The following is a 21,182-nucleotide window of genomic DNA, read 5'->3' as shown; positions in this document are numbered from 1 at the left end:
ATCTTACCTCTCACAGAAAGAGGCATAATAGTTATAGCCAAAGCAGAAAAAGCAGCAGAATGGTGGTTATGTTAGAGGATGTGATGAGAAATTGACCTATGGATGATATGTTTCCATTTTCACCTCTATTTGTAAGACTGTTTTAAGTTAAAGCATTTACCTTCATTAATAAATTAGTATTAGATAACACTTAACAAGGTTCACCAAAAACTTTCAAGAGCTACTTTTTGACTGGGGCAAAATAGCTTATTTAAACAATTACCAGTATAACATAAGGTATTACATCGAGTACAAGTCATTAATTTAATACTGTTTTTTCTGTTGTAGACTTTAGGGAGACTTTAACAAATAAATACACCAAGAATTAAAATCTTGCTAAAATTCTCTGTATTTCAAACAAGATGTTTCTACCATGTGTATGTGTGTGTTTGAGTGTGTCTGTGTGTGCATATGTATCAATCTCTCTCTATATATCTATTACATTCATATAGTATTCACATGGAATACTGAAAAGAACACTATTCTGGGATTAAATAGACCTGGGCTCTAATCCTGGTGCTGCCACTAACTTGAACTCACAAATTTTGTAGGGCTTAGTTTCCTCATCTATAAAATAAGAGGTTTGGATTAAATGAGGTCCAAGTTCCTATCTACTTCTAAAATTCTATAATTCTATAATTCTATGAAACAAAGAATAGCAATACATCTTTATACTGAAAATTGTTTTGTAAAATTAGTAACTGATATTTATTTAGCACTTTAAGGTCTGCAAATCACTCACAATAGTCCTGAGAGAGAGATGCTATAGGGACCATTATCCCCATATTTTAGAACTGGAGGAGACTTTAGTATCCATCTAGTCTAATCCATACCCAAAAAGGAATCTCTACTATAATACACCTCACAAGTGTATATTTAGTCTTTACCTGAAGAATTACAGTGTGAAGGTACCTACTACCCTACTACCTCACAATAAACTAAGCTCAGAAAAATTGTCTTGCCTAGTCACGTAATTCATAAAACGTCAAAGGCAGGATTTGAACTAGAGCCTCCAAGAGTAGTAGTCTTTCTAATATACCATGCTACTTCAATTATTTCTGCAATACTGTGTTTATTACAAGATACATAGTTTCCATAAATTATTAGATTATGAATAAGATATTTAAAGTAGGCCAGAGATCATGTTAAAACAAGACTTAAGACCATCACAAATATGAAAAAAGGTAGGTGAACAGTCAGATACAATAAAGAAAGGTCTTAAAGAATAACTTACTTTAAGGCCGCATAATAAAATGTTCCAAACCAAATCCCCGAAGTCATTAAGTGTACTGGAATCAAAACTCTTCCATACTGTCTAAATGTTTTCTTAAATCGTTGATAAAGACTAATAGATTTATCTTGTAATGGATCAATATCTTCTTTTCTCTCAGTATGAGTTCCTTGGGCTGTACCACCAGATGATGTAACCTTCTCTGATGAAGTTTCTTCTTTTTGTTGTTTATGCTGAGAAACATCTACTGGCTTCCTTTCCTTTGAGATATGCTGTGCAGAAGACACATGTAGCCAATGGTTTTGAGGACCCCGCACCCAAACAATCTTGGGCCAAGCTTTATATAAGACTGGACAGCCTTTTATGTTTTGAGAGTGCCCAATGGATCCAGCCCCATGTGAGATTAAACATGTCCTATTTGCCAGCTGAGACATAGTCCGTATTAAATTCCACTGCATTTTGATGAATGGTGGTGATTTATTTCAGTTCCTACAGAAATCAGACCAAAAAACAGATATACACAAACATAAGAAAGCTGGATTGTATACCTTACATGGTAGAATTTTGAAGTAAATTTAGTAATCAGGAATTAAAAGATAAAAGAACTCTTTCTTCCCATTCTGCCGAAGCTAATATAAAAATTTTCAGGTGCTAAGATCTACTGTCAATGGAAAATGTCATTCTATATAGTTATATATTCAGTATTCTAAACACAATAAAATAAACTATGCCTGGAGTCTTCATGAGGAAAAAAAACCCTTAAGTTAATTGAGGCACTAAATGGATTAGGTTTTCTATGATTCTATCTATGTCTGTCTGTCTGATGAACAAAATACTCATCTCATTCATACTGTGAACCTCCCCCCCACACACACTCTCCCTTTAAAGATAAGAGTTATGTGTAATTATTTTCTCACAGTAGTATATATTTATTATGTGCTCTTCATCTGTTTAAATGTGGTAATAAAAGGAATCCTGTGGTTTTATGCATTTATTCTACATGTATGGAAGAGTATATTAAAGGAGGATAGGTCCAGAAAAAGAAGAGAGAGAATATAATAGGTAGTTAGCAACATTGTTGGATGGTCAACTTTGTTCAACATTTTCCTTTCAAAGAAAGTTCCCCTCCACACCTTTAAATACTAAAACTTTAACCATTTAAGTAGAAATCACAAACTTATTTTTCACTTTGCTGGTAGAACAAGCTTTTGAATATAATTAACCTTTTCTGAATTATTCAAGGATATTACAAATATTTATCATATTACTATGCCACAAACAAATAAATATTTGTCTTTTACAAAGAACTTTTGGCATATCAATTTAATTTAAACATGTATTAAGTACCTTTTATAAGTAAGGCAGTTAGATGGTGGGGATACAGACAATAACAAAACAATCCCTGACCACCAATATCTTTTACAAGAGGTTACTGCTCTATAATACTTTCACTTGAACTTTGGGTATTCTTATTTCATCCATGAAGAAAACTAAAGATCAGAGACATTAAATGACTTCCCCATGGTCACACACCTAGCAAATGTTAACTGATGGGACCTGAATGCAGGTTTCTTCCTTATTCCAAGTCTATCACTCTTTTCATTAAATTGTGCCTGATTTTCAGGCTCTTCTCTCTCAAGATCAGGCCATCTTTTCTGCTGCTCTTGTTCATACTTCTGATTTTTTGCCCTGCCACCTCCTCTGTAGTTTGCTATTGTTAACATGCTGTGGCTATAGCTAACCAAGCTTGCTAAGAATTCTGTATTATAATGTTCAAAGTGGGGTGTCTAATGAATAAGTAGCACGACAAGTACAGGAACTTTTTGGAGTTTAGAAACAACAACGACAAAAACTTATCTCCAATTTGGGTTGTATTCTAGGTGTAGAGGGCTAAAGCCCCTGAAAAAACACATCTCCAGATAACTGAGATGTTACTATATGTATATGAAACATACATACACATACATATATACCTACAATACACACATATAGAAAGAGTGAATTTAATGCAAAACACCCCTGTCTAGTAGGAAAATGATTAATACTGAACATTATGTTGCTTATTTTTCTCAACCTACAAGTTTCTGGAGAAAATCATTAATCATTAGCAAGAAAAGCATGGACAGAAAAGACTGTACTCCCCTAAAAGAGTCTGTTTGAGATGAGGGTGCCTTGCTTAGACAGCTAACACTGTCAACTTCCACAGTTTTAGAAACAGCAAAGCTCAAAGGGATAGAAACAACAAATTATATCAATGAATACCAGAAAAGCCATCCCATATTGCCCCAAAGACTGTAATGAATGAGTTCCCTTTTTCTTATAAGAAAAACAAAGAAAAGCCATTTCTCCAAGGGTAATCTTGGTTCAGTAAATGGCTAGAAATTCAAGCCCTAAGAGACAGCAAGAAAATCAACCAGTGAATATTTACTAGGGACCTACTATGTAGCAGGTACCTTGCATACAACTATATAGATATATCCTATATATATCTCTTCTTTTCTTTTCAGCTAAACTCTTTGAGGGAATCAAAGAAAAACGAGAAAGTAATCAGAATGAAGAGAACAGTTCCAAGAAAACTAACAGAAGAGAGTACCCAGGAGGAAATAGTCAACTGTGTCAGATGCTGCAGAAATCAAGAAGGGGATTGAGAAATGGCCATTAGATTTGGTAATTAACACAATAAAGGTATATTTGGAAAAAACCTAAGTCAGAAGCCAGTTTATAAAAAGTTGAGGAGAGGAAAGGAAGTTGAGGTAAATATAGTCAGGTTTCTCTAGGGTTTTATTGGAGAAAAGGAGGAAAGATATAGTTAACTTCAGGGGACTGTTGGCTCAAATAATTTTTTTTTTTAAGGATGCAGAACACCTTATATATTTGTAGGCAAAGTAGGTAGACGAAGAGAAACAGAAGATTACAGGAAGAGGGGACGCTTGTGGGAGCAACCTTCCAGAGGAGATGAAAGGAGGTAAGAATTAAGAGAAAAAAGGAGAAGGGGGAAGTGAAGTTAGGAGTTTTTATTTCCCTTTCCCTGGATCATTTCCTCTTTGAACTAAAATTTTATTTTTGCTCATAAAAGTTCCTGGCTCTTTTATGTGATAGTTCAATAATCTGCAATTTCATTAATGTAGGTAATCCCTCCACAGAAAACTGTGCTGGAACATTGTCTTCATGAGTTGCTATGGCTGAAATATGGTAGCCGATCCAGCAATGAAATTATTCAAACTTAGCTAGTACTTACATGACAGACTAGTTTAACTAAGTACTAGTCTTCGATCTCTTTCCTACCACTGTTTGCATTCTACTAATCCTTAATTTTAGTTGACCTTTTCCAAACTCAACAAACCAAATATTGGACTCATCATCCCATACTTAGTTCTTTTTAAAGCTTTCTTATTTGTATTGAGGATATTGAATACTCAGCTACCCAGATTCATAATCTTTGATTTTCCATCTCTTAGCCTCCTGCCTTAATTCAATAAATTGCATAATCCTATCATTTCTGCCTGTATAACATCACCCATATCCATCTTTCCGTCCCCTTTTCCCTCCCTGTATATAGTAACTACCCTAAACCAGGCTTGTACTACTACTTATTTCCTTAACTACTGCTAATAGCCTTTTTTTTTTTTTGTGGGGCAATGAGGGTTAAGTCACTTGCCCAGGGTCACACAGCTAGTAAGTGTCAAGTGTCTGATGCTGGATTTGAACTCAGGTCCTCCTGAATCCAGGGCCAATGCTTTATCCACTACGCCACCTAGCTGCCCCCTGCTAATAGCTTCTTAACTGGTCTCTCTGCTAGAAGGGTCCCCTCTGCACTGCAACCTTGACAAGACTGCTAAATAATCTTCTTAAAGCATGGTTCTATGTTACTCCCCTTGCTCAAAACCCTTTGGTGGCTCTCTACTGACAAACTCCTGTCATTTAAAGCCCTCCACGACCTGATTACAATCTGCTTTTCTATCCTAATTTTTCATTTATTCACCTGTTAGAGCCAAACTGGATTACTGTTCTCCAAAATGAATATATCATTTTCTGCCTCCATGCATTAATACAAGCCATATGTAATGTCTAGAACTGATTCTTTCCCTCACCTTTGACTCAGAATCCTTATTTTCCTTCAATATTTATTTCAGCTGTCAGGTTCTGTGGAAAGCTTCCCAAATGTTGGTGTTCTTCCACTCCTTCTAGTTTACAGACTCTGTTCTATTCCCTTTTGTTGTATCTCTCATATTTCTATATCACTCATATCTCATATTCCAATATCACTAACAGTAGGCTCAGTAATCACAAGCTGCCAGTTCTTTCAAGCCTCAAGGATGCATAATTATTATTTTGTTTCTCTTTTCTCTGCAAAGGAGAACAAGGTTTACATTGGATATGACAGAACAAAAATTACTAACAGGGAGTTGACATCCAAGATAAGGTCATGAGTAAGTGAACACTTAGCTGTTGTGAGATTAAAATTGGATATTAGATCATAAATCTACCCTACTTAACCTTTCCTTTAATTTATCTCCCAGACTAGTAAATGGAAGAAGCTTCTGGTTTTCTAGATAGAGCTTTTATTGTATGGTAGTCACAAGGTGATGTTGATTAGAAGGATAGGAAAGTAGAAATACAATACAAATCGTCTTAAGTCTAGGCTTAGTCTATATTCTGTATAAAACTCAAAAAGCCGAAGGCCACCTTTGGGGAGAGAGACCGAGTCAAGCGCGTGCTGTTAACCGAGAGCCGGGCTGAGTCAAACTCCAGTCCGCGTCTGTCTGTGCAGCACAGCCAGGAGACCAGCGGAGCAGGAAAAAGGCCCCACTTCCATTCTCTCCTTGCCTTTTAAGCTCGCACCCTGGAAGTCGAGTACTCAGCAGGCAATCTGGCGTGCGTCGCAGGCGGACTGGTGTGTGTAGCTCATGCTGTTGGTCTCCTCCCCAAAAGGGTGGTCCTAAAAAAAACTGGCGTCTCTCCATTATCTAACGGACTGTTAAAACATTTTACCACCTGTCCTTGATGAATTTAAGTCACCTGGACCAGATAAACTTTACATTCTGAGTCCTGAGTCCACAAATCTGGAAAAGGGCGATTGTTCTTGTAATTTAAAAACAAAACCGGAAGAGAACAGAGATCACAATTTAGATGAAAAGTAGCTGAACTGTTCACTACCTGGGAAGATTATAGAATGGATAGTTGGTGAAAACCCCAAAAGGGAAGCTGTAATATAAAAGAATCAGCATAGATTTGTCAAAAATAGGTCATGTCATACTAACTTCATTTCCTTTTCTGACAAAGTTACTGCATTAGTAAGTAAGAGGAATGCTGTGGATATAATTTACCCAGATTTTAGCAAAGTTTTTGATAAAAATATCTCATTCTTTTGGAGATGGAGATATATAGATTATAAGATAGTACACTTAGATGGATTCAGAACTGATTAGACTCAAAGAGTAATTGCTAATAGTTTGGTGTCAAAATAGTAGGTAGGACTCTAGTAGAATGACTTCAATGAAGGCATACAGCTATACTCATAAGTCTGTAGATGTGATGAGCACTAAGTTGAAAGGAATAGCTAACAGAGGATAAAAGGATAAAGATCCAAAAGGATACTGAGAGGCTAGAAAACTGACTTGAATCTAATACGGATATACTCACTATGGATAAATGTTAAGTCTTGTGTTTGGGTACAAAAACATCACCTTTAAAACTATAAATTGAGGGAGACATAGATTAGACAGTAGTTCTGAAGATCCAGGGGTTTTAGGCTTGCCAGCTCAATGACCTTAATGAGTATGGTGTCATAGTTAAAAAAAATCTAATGTGATCTTGGTCATTATTGAGAAAGATAGTTTCCAGGTTTAGGGTGATAGTCATACTGCACTTTGCCCATGACAGACTTGATTTGGAGTACTATGTTCAGTTCAGAAGGACACTGATAAGCTAGAGTGTCTAGAGAAGGAGAGCCAGAATGGTTAAGGGTCTCAAGTCCATAACATATGAAGTTCAACTGAAGGAACTACACATGCTTAGCCTGGAGAAGACCAGGGAAAGACATCTGAAGGGCTGTCACATAGAGTTATGGATCAGATCTGTTCTGTTGAGTCCAGAGGGCAGAACCAGGAGCAAAGGGTGGAAGTTGTAAAAGAGGTCAATTTAGGCTTGATGTCAGGAGAATTTTTCTAATAATTAGAGCTATTCAAAAGTGGAATAGGCTTCCTGTAGAGGTGGTAGGTTCCCTCTTTCTGAGGGTCTTTAAACAAAGAATAGACAGCTACATAAGTGTATGAGTTAGAGTAGATGGCCCCTAACATCCGTTACAACCCTCTGATTTTGTGAATTGGTGGTAAAGAAGCAAATGTAAAAATATTTCCCTTTAAAGGTCTTTTTTTTTTAAAAGGCTGGAGAAGATCTAAAAACATGTTTGTAGGTTGAAGAGGAGAGCCCAGTAGAAAGGAAGAGATTATGAAAGAAAAACACATGGAATTATCAATTAAACTAGGTTCTAGAGGAGAAAAGGAGCAGAAGGAATGAAAAACACATGTAAAGGAGTTAGCCAGGGAAAGGAGGTGGGCTACTGCATCCTGAGATAGGAGGGAAAGATGACAGTTTCATAGGTATTGTGGTAAAAATTATTTGTGGTAAAGATTAATATAGAAAGTTTTGGCTGAATCATTTGGGAGGGGCCACACCTGGCCCACCCTGAGATTGCACATGCTACTGAGCAGCTTTTGAAGGACCTCCCCTTTTGGGGGAGGAAAAACTGAACTTGACAGGAAGGGAGGGAACTCCCAGAAGGTGGGACATGTTCAAGGTGTTCACGCTCTTTCGGCCTGGTGGGTGATTCTGGAGGGGTCCTGGACCTGGTGGACGCAAGTGTTTTGCTCTGTATCAGGATACTGCGTTTTCTTAACAAGCAACTGTAAACTGACTGGGGTTAGTGAGTTTAACCCTAAATTCCCTTTAGCTTAATTGGGAATGCTCTGGGATTGCTTAGGCTAAGCTTAGAGTTAAGACTATCTATCTGTATTTTCTACTTCCTTATTTCCTTAATTAGTTTCACCTTGGTGGTTTAATTAATTCCCAAGTAATAAAACCTGATCCTTTATGAACTAAAGCTCAGAGGCTCCTTTTCTTATTGGCCTGGGAGGAATATATAAAAAGGAAAGTTCAAAGGGGAGATTAAACCTAAAAGAGTCCCTCATATTTCTGGGACCCCAATATTAAGGCGTCACCCTAATAATGCTCCGTATACCAAATTTTAGCCCTCACAGTATGAAAGTAGGAGAATGAGAAATTTCTCAAGAGAAAGAAGATAAAGTTGAAGATAAGGTAAGGCAATTCCAATTTTCTTGGATTCTAAGTCACTGAAGGTGCAACTGAGATAAAGGGTTGTGCTTTCAAAATCCTCAAACACAGTGAAAGAAAAAATAAAGGCATTCTTCAATTGTTCATCTCAAAACCTTTGCATCAGGTAGTTCGACATAGTGAAGGCATGACTGGCTTAATCAGTACAATAATGGGATGAAAATATAAATAGCACTAAGTTACAGAAGAAAATGTAAACTCAGTTCAGCATAATAAAGTAAATTTTATGTAAAGCATTCAAGTCACAATGTAATAAGATTTTTTTTTCTATAAAAGTACATAATTTTTGTTTGATATGATTTTAAGAGGCTTTGAGAGGTTCTGGTAACAGCTTTCTGTGTTCAAGCCACTTAAGTATGGAAAGACTGTCACCAGTAGGCTGGCCACTTGGTGATGAAGTCTTCAGTAATGGCAACTTATGAAACAAAAAAATAGAAAGAAATCCTCAGTCCTCTGTAGTGTATTTTTACAATAAAGCTAGCAACTGAAGAAAAGGGGGCAGAAAGTTAAAGAATCATATAGATTTTAGGCTATTTGTAAAGATTTACTTGGAAGTTGGTACTCTAAATGTGGAATTCTTATCCAGGATATAACATGACTACATTATAACAGAAAATGAATCATACCTATCTTGATATTCTTGCTAATATGGAATCAGAAAACCAAACTGTGAGCAAACTGGGAGGATGGCAGAGAAGCAAAGAGTAATTTTATTGTGCATCCAAAGGCAATATGAAGTATTTTCTGGGACAATTTATCTCATATAGCAACGATCATGATATTCATTTGCAAAAGGCCACTATAAGGATGTTTGTAGTTTATGTACCAATGTTGGTTTCAGAAGATAAGGTAATGAAATTCATCAAGAATTCAGCAAGACCCTTCAAATTAAAACATTTACTTTTATTACTTTACAGCATGACTTCAATGTAAATATGGGCATGGGGAGAATAGTAAAAAATATTGTTTTAAAACATGGTTCTGGAATAAGAAATAGAAGACAAAGGCTATTAAGAGTATATAACTGAGGGGCAGCTAGGTGGCACAGGGGATAGAGCACCGGCCCTCAAGTCAGGAGGACCTGAGTTCAAATCTGGCCTCAGACACTTGACACTTACTAGCTGTGTGACCCTGGGCAAGTCACTTAACCCCAATTCACACACACACACACACACACACACACACACACACACACACACACAAAAGAGTATAAAATCACCTCATGGCTGTGAGTCACAAATACTTTTTTCAGGAAGAAATTCAATTGTATTTTAACAGATTAGAAATGATTGGTCAAATAATTTCAAATTCATCTGCTGTGGTCAGACCAATGACATGTTAGATTAAATATCAAACTCAATAAAAAATTAGGAGAATACAAAATAAGAAGATATGCTGTACAGTTTGTGTCACTGATAATCTTAAACAAGCTGCTGCAATAAAATAAGCAAAATAACTAAAAGAACAGATATTGACGGACTACCAACATTTCCTAAAGAACTGATTGCCACAAAAAAGAGACCACAAGAATCTAGAACTGTGTCAATTTGCAAAACCAGTACTATGACAAAAAAAAAAAGGCAACAGAATAATTTACAAAAATCTTGAGGATGTTATTGGAAGATTATTAGTAATATCTCTTCATAAACCCATCAAGAAGCAGGAGTAAAACAAGTTTAGAGAAATAGGGGCAAGATACTCAATCAAGCTAGGCCATGACAGCAGCATTCAAGTATGAAAATGCAAAGAAAAATGGAAAAAAAAAAGGAAAAGCCTTGAAAAAATTTGTATCTTAAAGTATTTGTTTTCTTTTGAATTTTAAAATATGAAGATTTTATTTTCTAAAGACTAGGAAAAAAAGAACCTGTGAATTTTGTAGTTTTAAAAGTATATATTGAGGCAGAGCCAAGAGGTTGGAGAAAAGGCAGTGACTTGCCTGAGCTCCCCAAGACCCCTCCAAAATACCTTCAAATAATGCCCAAAGACAATTCCTGGAGCAACAGAACCCACAAAAGGACAGGGTGAAATCATTTTCCAGTCAAAGACAACTTAGAAGGTTGGTAGGAAAGGTCTGTTGTACCGGGGTAAGAGTGGAGTGAAGCCCAGTGCAGGCCATGCCAGCACAGATCTAACCCCAGTGCATTCCCATTCCCATTCCCAGTCCCAGCCCCAGCCCCAGCCCCAGCCAACCAGGAGCAGGCCTCTGGAACCTCTGAATGAGCAGCAGAACTCAGCCCACAGACAGTAAGGGGGTCGAATAACTCCAGAAAGAGATTACAGGGGTCTCTTTGCTAGCACCGAGGCAGGACTCTGTTGTTTTGCCCGGACTCAGATCCAGGTCAGTCTTGGGTGGCAGTCCCAGATGGGGGAGGAGCACAAGCATACCAGCCACAGTGGAGCAGTATTCTGTTCATAGTTCCAAAGCAGAAAAGCAGGCCTGTGTTGCTTGTAGAGAGCACAGGACAGCAGAGTAGTAAACATACCTCTCTTTAAATTATAACAACTAAAAAAAAGCAAAAAACAACCCCCCCCCCCAAAAAAAAACAACAAAAAAAATTATAACAACTTGGAAGAACTAAGGACTTACAAATTCCTAGAAGTATCTCAGAGAACAGCTGCTCAAACCCCCAAAGCTTGGGACAGTGCACCCTCTGCCTTGGAAGCAGTGCCCCACTTTTTAAGAGTCGTAAGTCAAAAAACAGGCTGGGAAAAGGAACAAACAGAAAAAATTGCTGACTCTAGAAAGTTTCTATGGTGACAAGGAGGATCAAAATATACCCTCATTAGAAGATAACAAAGTCAAAGTTCCGACATCCAAAGCTTTCAAGAAAAATATGAATTGGTCTCAGGCCACAGAAGTGCTCAAAAAGGACTCTGAGAATAAAGTAAGAGAGATAGAGAGAAAAATAGAAAGTAAAATGGGAGTGATGCAAGAAAATTCATGAAAAAAAGTCAACAGCTTGGTAAAGGAGACAAAAAAATACTGAAGAAAATAACACCTTAAAAAACAGACTTAGCCAAATGGTAAAAGAGATACAAAGAGCCAATGAGGAAAAGAATGCCTTGAAAATTCGAACTGGCCAAATGGAAAAGGAGGTACAAAAGCTCTCTGAAGAAAATAATTTCTTAAAAATTAGGACTGAGCAAATGGAAGCTAATAACTTTATGAGAAATCAAGAAAGAATAAAGCAAAACCAAAAGAATGAAAAAATAGAAGGCAATGTGAAATAACTCACTGGAAAAACAACTGACTTGGAAAAAAAGATCCAGGAGAGATAATTTGAAAATTATTGGACTACCTGAAAGCCATGATCAAAAAGAGAGCCTAGACATCATCTTCCAAGGAACTGTCAAGGAAAGTTGCCCTGATATTCTGGAAGCAGAAGGTAAAACAGAAATTGAAAGAAGCCACCAATCATCTCCTCAAAGAGATCCCAAAAGGAAAACTTCCAGGAATATTATAGCCAAACTCCAGAGCTCTCAAGTCAAGGAGAAAATATTGCAAGCATCCAGAAAGAAACAGTTCAAGTATCATGGAGGTACAGTCAGGATAACATAAGATCTAGCAGCTTCTACATTAAAGGATCAGAGGGCTTGGAATATGGTATTCTAGGGCAAAGGAACTGGGATTACAAACAAGAATCATCTACCCAGCAAAACTGTGTATAATCCTTCAGGGTAAAAAATGGGAATTCAATGAAAGAGAGGACTTTCACACATTTGTGATGAAAAGACCTGAACTGAATAGAAAATTTGACTTTCAAATACAAGACCCTAGAGAAGCATAAAAAGGTAAACAGAAAAAAGAAATCATAAGGGATATTTAAAGGTTAAACTATTCACATTCCTAAAAGGAAGATGATACTTGTAACTCATAAGAACTTTCTCATTATTAGGGAAGCTGGATGGAGTATATTTAGGGCATAAGTGTGAGCTGAATATGAAGGGATGATATCTTTGAAAAACTAAAATTAAGGGGTGAGAGGAATGCACTGGGAGAAAGGGAAAGGGAGAGGTGGAATGGGGTAAAGTATCTCACATAAAAGAAACAAGAAATAGCTTATACAGTGGAGGGGAAGATGGGGGAGGTGTTGGGGAGTGAGTGAACCTTTCTCTCATCAGAATTGACTCAAAGAGGGAATAACATATACACTCAATTGGGTATAGTAATGTATCTTTTTTTTTTTTTTGGCAGGGCAATGGGGGTTAAGTGAATTGCCCAGGGTCACATAGCTAGTAAGTGTCAAGTGTCTGAGGCCGGATTTGAACTCAGGTACTCCTGAATCCAGGGCCAGTGTTTTATCCACTGTGCCACCTAGCTGCCCCTATAGTAATGTATCTTACCCTGCAGGAAAGTAGGAGAAGGGAATAAGGGGAGGAGGCTGATAGAAGGGAGGACAGATTGGAGGAGGGAGCAGTCAGAAGCAAAACACTTTTGAGGAGGGACAGGGTGAAAGAAGATAAAAAATAGAGTAAATGTCATGGGGAGGGAACAGGATGGAGGGAAATACAGTTAGCAATAGTAACTGAAAAATTTAAGTAAGTTTATCTGACAGGCCTCATTTCTCAAACACATAGAGAACTGAGTCAAATTTATTAAAATAAGAGCCATTCCCCAATTGATAGATGATCAGAAGATATGAAGTTTTCAAATGAAATAATCAAAGCTACCTATAGCCATATGAAAAAAAAATGCTCTAACTCACTACTGATTAGAAAGATAACAGGTCAAAACAATTCTGGGGTACTACCTCATACCTCTTGGATTGGATAACAGGACAACAGAGGAAAATGACAAATGTTGTTGGGGATATAGGGAAAATGAGACATTAATGAACTCTTGGTGAAATTGTAAACTGATTCAAAGAAACATTCTATAGAGCAATTTGGAACTATGGCCAAAGGATTATAAAAGGGCTAGGTCTCTTTGACCTAGTAATACCACTAGGTTGGTATCCAAAAAGAGAGAAGAAACAAAAAGTTGAATTCGAAATTGAGGAGATGCCCATCAGCTGGAGAATGGCTGAACAAATTGTGGGGTGAGATTATGATGGAACACTATTGTACCATATGAAATGATGAGCAGGATGCTATCAGAAAAACCTGGAAAGACTTACATGAGCTGATGCAAAGTGAAATGGACTCTATATAAAGTAACAGCAATATTGTAAGATGATCAGCTGTGAATGACAGCTATTTTCAGCAATACAATGATCCAAGACAACTCTGAAAGACTCATGAAAAATGCAATCCATTTTCAGAGGAAGAACTGATGATGTCTGAATACAGATTGAAGCATAATTATTTTTAGTTCCTTTTTCTTAAGTTTTTTTGGTCTGTTTTCTTTGACAATCTGACTAATGTGGAAATGTTTTGCATGACTACATATGTATAACTTATATTGAGTTGCTTGTGTTTTTAATGGAGGTTTGGGGAGGGAGGGAGGAAGAGAATTTGGAACAAAGTTTTAAAAATCAACATTAAAAATTGTTTTTACATGTAATTTGGGGAAAAAAGTATATATTAAACACTAGTACTAAATTTGTGTTGTTTGTCTATATGCCTTTCTGAACTTCTTGGCTTTGTGAATTGCTTATTCAAGAACCACGTTTTTCCAACATATTTTTCATTATCCTCCTTTTACCCACTTTTGCATCGAAGTCATCCAGTATTAAAAAAAAAATGTAGATAGATAGATGGATGATTTAATTTGGAGTATCTGATTTCTTTAAAGTTAAAATAATCTTCAAGGTGGTCTTTTTGCAAATGTTTATCCTGAGAACTGATATGAGATAACTAAGTATTCATAGGAAAAATTTTTGTTGCCTTTTAATGTATAATAAAGAAACTCTTCCAATTCCTTTATTTATCTCTCCAAGCTTGTGAGACATCCTTCCATTTTTTGGGGGGGATAGGGCCATGAAGGTTAAGTGACTTGCCCAAGGTCACACAGCTAGTAAGTGTCAAGTGTCTGAGGCCAGATTTGAACTTAGGTCCTCCTGAATCTAGGGCCGGTGCTTTATTCACTGTGCTACCTAGCTGTTCCTCTTCCATTTACATTTAATTTCCTTTAGTCTGAAGGTTTATTTATTGAGACATCTTAATATTATTCATTTCTAGTAGTATTACTGCTTATAGGTTATTAGACAAGGATCTCTATTAATGGTTAAAATAAACTGATGCTTAGTAGCCATTTTGTCACCATTACTGCAAAAACATAATGGGCATAGCCAGGACTGAAAACCTTGGAATAAGGAGGGCCTAAGTTCAAATTCTGCCTATCATACTTACTAGATATGTGGCCTCAGACTACTCATCTACTCATACTCTATGGGCCTCAGTTTCTTCATTCCTCAAATGGGAATAACTTCTGCTTTACCTATGTTACAGGGTTGTTGTGGAGTTCAAATGAAATTATGTATATAAAACACTTTGAAAACGTTAAAGTTATATAAATATTAATTTACTATTATTATTAGATAATAATATTTGCAAGAATGGGTGCTGTGATGCCTTCAAAACATCTCAGTCTGGTGTATTCAGAATAGAACTTTGTGTAGGAACTTTATTCCAACAATTAAAACAAATTGTTTGCTTTCTCAAATTTTAAATGGTTTCTAAATTTATTCTAAATCACTCCAAAGAAAGAAAAGTTTCCTAATACTTGCAAAAACAACAATGTTGTTAAAAGCTAGATTATCACTTCATGAGTTTCTCAATCAAAGTCCTTAAGTTCCCAATACCAGTTACTTAATTGACAATTCTTTCTTCAAGTCACACCAGCAATTGTGCTGCAGCTCCAATGGCATACCCTTGGCAAATGAATTCAAGTTTATAAGACAGGGGTCAGTTCTCTTCTTCAGCACTTAAAGACTGACACTACTACCTATTATTGAGGTTATAAACAATAACAAAAAAAAGAGCAAGAACTGTACAAGGTCTGTTCTAAATATCAATGAACTCATCAATATGATAAATTTAAATCACTAGTCCATGAAGTTAATTTTTAATATGTTAAATTTGAGCTAACATTACATAATTTTCCTTACAATACCATTTTAAGAAAAACATTAGATTTTTAAACTTTTAATTTTAACCCTACGATAAACTAATACTTGTTTAGATGATTAAAATATTTAGCAATACCTAAAATTCGGTATATAGATTACCTTATCAAAATAGATATAATAAAAAAAGAATTAAACTCTTTCCACAAATTTACTGCCTGTTTTAATAAAAGAAAATTAGAAATTCTAATTCAAGAAATCAGTCATCTTAAGAGGCATTTACATACTCATTCTAATCACACCTTTATTAATGCATTAAATCAAATATAATTTAATGTTCTGGAAAAAAAGAAAGTATACATATTTATAGCATTCCTGAGTTACCATTTTTTCCCAACTAAATATACTCAATATATTCCATTTAATTTTTATTATAGGCTACTAATCTACCTCCTTTGTGTACCTGTATATAATATGTACATGCATGTGCATACACCCGTGGGGATGGGGAGTAAGGTTTATAATAGCAGATTTCAGCCAAACGATCTCAATAGATAAATTAAGATTTGGCCCTCATCAAACTTAGTTTTTCCAGAAAAGGTTAACGTATGCCCCCTTGAGAATTCCTATGGAATTGCATCTTTATACACATCTCTAAATGTAATGGAGAAATGGATAATGATCATTCTTCAACTTTACTAACAAATTTCTTTCACACAAAATACTTATATCTTTACCTCTTTCCAAAGAATCAGACGTGGCACAGTGGAAAGAGTGCTGGGTTTGGAGTTAGCCTGCATTCAAATCCTGGTTCTGTCACTTGCCCAAAGTCAACAGGTAGTAAAGTAACTTCACCTCTCTGGGCCTCAGTTTCCTCATCTATAAAATGAAGGGGTTGGACTAGATGACTTCTAAGATCCCTTCTCACTCTAAATATGTGATCATGTGTGAAAATTAGCATCATCATCCATTACAATTCACTAAGTTCCCATACCCATGGGTACTGTACTAGGTCAGTGGTTCTCACAGTGCAATCAGCAGATTACTGGTGGTCTACTGCAAAACAAAACAAAGAGCAGAAAAAATTAACATTTCTGTAATGTAGGTAGAGAGGAACATGGTTATTATTTGCCTAGGCAAAAGCCACATAAGAGGTTTTGCTTGTAATGGCATCAAGAGTGGGCAGGATAAGTAAGTGGACCATGATACACACTTAGTTCACGGCAGGAAGAATCTGAGGACATTCAGATTTGAGATAAGAAACGGCAAATCAGTCTTAGTAAACATACCCAAACATGTCCACACAGACAATTACCTCCTATTTAGTAAACTTCAAGTAAAAAGAGTAAAGAAGTCCTCTCTTAAATTATCAGTACTCCCCTCCCATACCTAGGATTTACTATGTATATACTTGTATATGTAAATCTTATTCTACTGATAGAATTTAAACTCCTTAAGGGTAAGGGCAATTTAATTTTTGAACTATACCTAGCACAGTACCATAAATAAAGGGTTATTGACTGACTAATGAAGGAAGCAGAAAAACTCATGCAAAAGACTGGGTCACCTAGGTGTCTGAGGCCAGAACTAGGATTCATTGGGAATTATAGGGAGACAGGATTCAGCTTAGTAGAAGAAAGATTTCCTAACCATATAGAGCTATCTAAAGATGGAATGGACTGTCTTATAATGTGACTCCCCTATCACTGGGATGTTGTAGGGAATTCATGTTGGATGAGACGATTTCTGAGGGCCCCTCCAACTTTCAATTTCAATGATTCAAAATATTTTTCCTACCTTATTGTCAAGGTGAAAATAGCGCTGTGATGGCTCTACTTTTCCTAGGCTAGGAATCCTATAGTTGAAAAAAAAGCAGAAGCACCACTCAATTAGAGCTAGAGGGAAAACTGAGGAAAAGCAGTTCTGTTCCTGAAGGGGCAAGGTATGGGATGATCCCCTCCCTTGTATCAGGGGCCCATCAATGATCTATTTTACAGATAGCTTCTGTACTCAGCACTCCTCCTTCACCTCAGCTTTATTCCCCAGACCCCTACATGTTCATGCCATTTGTTTCTTCAACTCAGAACACAGTTACAGGAACCACTACTTTTCTAAGAGTCTCTAGATACCTATTGTTTCCAATAAGTCTTTGCTCACAATTCATTACTGCATGAAATGCAATTATGTGAAATGGGCGAATGCTGAATCTTCCTTGGTAATACCTCTCATAACCACCCCTTCTTTTCCATCTCCATAGCTACCACACTTTTCTTTCAGGTCCCAACTACTTCACACCTACTACTATTACTATTACTACTACTACTACTACTACTACTACTACTACTACTACTACTACTACTACTACTACTACTACTACTACTACTACTGCTGCTGCTGCTACTACTGCTACTACTACTGTCCTTATAGTGTGCTCTAGACAATGACATCAGATTAACCATTATATAACTGCTTTTACTTTGTCATAACACCTCCTAAACTTCCAAAATATTCTCCATTAATCATTGGACAAAGTTCAAAATATTTTATCTTGGCATTCAAAACTTCAAAAGAAGAATCCAACTGTATGCTATTATTTCCCTATAGCCAAAAGGATCTACTCACCATATCTTTTACATGTTTATTCCACATTCACAAACAATGGTTCTTCCTTTATATAGAATTCTTCAAAGCAAGATCATGTTTTTTATGAAATCTTCTCTGATTACCCCAAGACAAAGTGTTCTCCATTTTCTTAACAACTACACTTATTGTCTATACCACTTATATTGTATTTATCATGATGCCTTATTCTGTTTGCTTTTTTAAAAAAGAGATATGTCACATATACAACTTGGCTGTGGAAGTATATTATTAATGTTATCATTTTTGTTATTATGAAACTTTGAAGAGTGATACAGTTGGCTCTGAAATCAGTAAGACTTGGATTCAAATCCTACCTCTGACAATAAATAAAAGTTATACCATATAGCCATTCAATGCCTAAGGCAATTTTTAAGACCCTACATGGCAAAGGACTGCAGGTTCCTCTCTGACAGTTTTCTGAATCACCAATGATAAGTGGCCAAGGGATGTTCAACAAATAATTGTTGATTATTTCTGCTGTGTTGTGATTTTTAAAATATGAATTCTAGGGCATTTTGGGATATAAAAGATGACTATTTGGTCTCTGTGCCCTGGAAAAGTTAAACTAGGAGAAGTATAATTTATTTGGTTCTGCCTCTCCTCACAATTACTCTAGGCTATAATTAATCAGACAGATATATACAAATAACTAGTTATGAAGTAAGTAGACCATTACAGCTCTCTAATGAAACACATATGCAGAACTCAAGGTCTGACCAATTTAACTGCCTTGATGCCAGGGATTCAAAACATTTCAAGTAGGGCCAGCAGCCAAGTCTGAAGGTCACAAAATGAGGCTTAGTAGAGAGGCTGTTACATATTCTCAGTGCCCAGAGGCCCCCCTTTCTTACCCCCAATTTAGCTACCAGGTGACAGAGTTGTCATCATAGCTATGCAATTCTATACTATAATTTGAATTTCAAGATCAAGTACTCTCTATAATTTAAATTTGAAGGTCAATCCTGGGAAAAGATTTCATAGAAGAACCTGGGCTTATGAATATTGGTAGAATTTTTATTTTCTAATACAAAAAAAACATGATGGAGAAATTCAAGACCAAAACCAAAATGGATAAAATATTATCTATCTATCCAACTATATCCAGATATATTTATTGTACTATTACATGAAAAATCTATATGGATGCTATCTTTCCATGCCAGTATTTTATAATAGAATTCTACTGTAGTTGAACGCCCCCCCCCCCCAAAAGAATACAGAAAATGATCAAAAGGTATTTTCTTAAACTAGAATGTGGCAATTACTGAAACCTACAAAGGGATTGTTGTCAATGTTTGCTTGTACTTGATATTAAGATTAGCTTTGACTTGCCTTAAAAACTTAGTTGTTATTAGGTATTATAGAAAATGAGCCTTATAGAAAATACTGGTTGGCTTCTAGTTACAGAAGGCCTATATTTTCTAATTTAATTAATATTGGTCATCAATTAAAAATTTAAAAGTTGGATAATAAAATTAACCAGTTATGGCTACTAAAGCAATTAGGTATTCACACAGATATTTAACTGTAAGTCTGACAGCAAATATAGCTGGGAAGTAGTTCACCATTACCAAAGTAAATGTCGAATCTAGGCACTACTTGCTCAAAAGCATAGTTCAAAAGGATACCTTAGTATCTCTACTTCAACAAGTATTTAATAAACATTATTACATATTTATTAAGTAAAAGACAATGTATCAGGTGCTAGGAATAGAAAGACAAAATAAAAAACCAGTCCCTTCTTAAATAGTTTCATTCTATTGGAGGGACCCTTAGAGCCAGCTAGGTGGCAAGGTGGACAGAGTGTGAAGCCAGGAGGATCTAAGTTAAAAATCTAGCATCAGACATCTACTAGCTATGTAACCCTGGGCAATGTTACCTCAGTCGATTCAACTGTAAAATGGGGACAAGACCAGCAGCAACCTCTCAGGGTTGTTGTGAGGATCAATGAGATGATAATCATGAAGCACTCAGCGCAGTGCCTGGCAAGTTGCAAGTGCACCATAAATGTTAGCAATTACTGTTGTTACTGCTTGTATAGAGCTTTAAGGAAGGTGTATGCTATTATTATCTGTTTTATAGATGAGGAAACTGAAGTTAAGAAGTCGAATGACTTGCCCAGGGATAAACCATAAGTGTCACACAGCATGTCTCCCAGCAGTATAAAAATGAAGTCGTCCATTACACTGTAGTGTCTGAGCTGTGAGTGGGGAAAAAAAAAAACTGGGTGAGACCCCCTGTAGGTGGGGCGTTGGTACAATGGAAAGGACCTGAATTAAAATCTCAGCTCTGCCACTTATTACTTGTATAAATAACCTTGGCCCAATCTCCACCAACCCAAATACTGCCACAGGTGGGTAGAAACCACTGAAAACACTTCAGGATCCCCCTCGATGGTCTCTCTTCTCTCCCCAACCATCACAGTCAAAGCCTCTTCTATCCAGAAACAAACATAGGGCTTTGGCACCAGAACCATGGAGGGCGTACTTCTCCCAATGGTCCCAAACTGAATTCTTCCTATCCAGATCTCTTTATAATCACCCATTCTCTGATGGGAAGGTAACCCGGGTCTTGCCATTTGGTCCTGTGTTGTTTTTCCCAAGTACAACGTGAGCTTTTTGAGAGCAGGGACAATCTCAATTTTCTATTTGTATTCTCAGCAGTGTGTGACATGTGAGACTTGCTTAATTTATACTTTTCTATTGCACTCTATTCCATTTCAGGATGAGTTGAAGGAGAGAGTCAGAGGACATGGGCTTGAATTCTTCCTTTGCCACTTCATACCTCTGTGCCTTTGGAAAAATCATTTAAGCTCTCCAACTTTAGTTTCTCCGTCTGTGAAATTGGGGGGGGGGGGAAGAAGAAGTTTTAATTAACTAAGTACTCTCTGAAGTCCCTTCCAGTTCTAG

The 21,182-nt window shown here is 36.5% G+C and overlaps 1 protein-coding gene across 8 annotated transcripts in view; it reads right to left on the bottom strand.

The window, feature by feature from the left end:
* FAM210A (family with sequence similarity 210 member A) overlaps positions 1-21,182 on the bottom strand; it is a 36,447-nt gene that overhangs the window by 9,149 nt on the left and 6,116 nt on the right. For 3 of the 8 annotated variants that reach the window (XM_043985878.1, XM_043985824.1, XM_043985851.1), the window contains one exon: positions 1,274-1,759. In XM_043985878.1, the coding sequence (XP_043841813.1) occupies positions 1,274-1,728 (455 nt within the window). In that variant the 5' untranslated portion in view covers positions 1,729-1,759. Of the gene's footprint in view, positions 1-1,273; positions 1,760-16,367; positions 16,598-16,624; positions 16,687-17,427; positions 17,486-21,182 lie in introns of those variants that run through there. The other 5 variants (XM_043985832.1, XM_043985869.1, XM_043985842.1 and 2 more) reach the window with 3 other exon arrangements.

This window comes from Dromiciops gliroides, chromosome 1 (genome assembly GCF_019393635.1).
Source record: "Dromiciops gliroides isolate mDroGli1 chromosome 1, mDroGli1.pri, whole genome shotgun sequence".
NCBI lineage: Eukaryota > Metazoa > Chordata > Mammalia > Microbiotheria > Microbiotheriidae > Dromiciops > Dromiciops gliroides.
The sequence above is the reverse complement of the archived record's forward strand: the minus strand, read 5'-3'. Positions and strand labels throughout refer to the sequence as shown.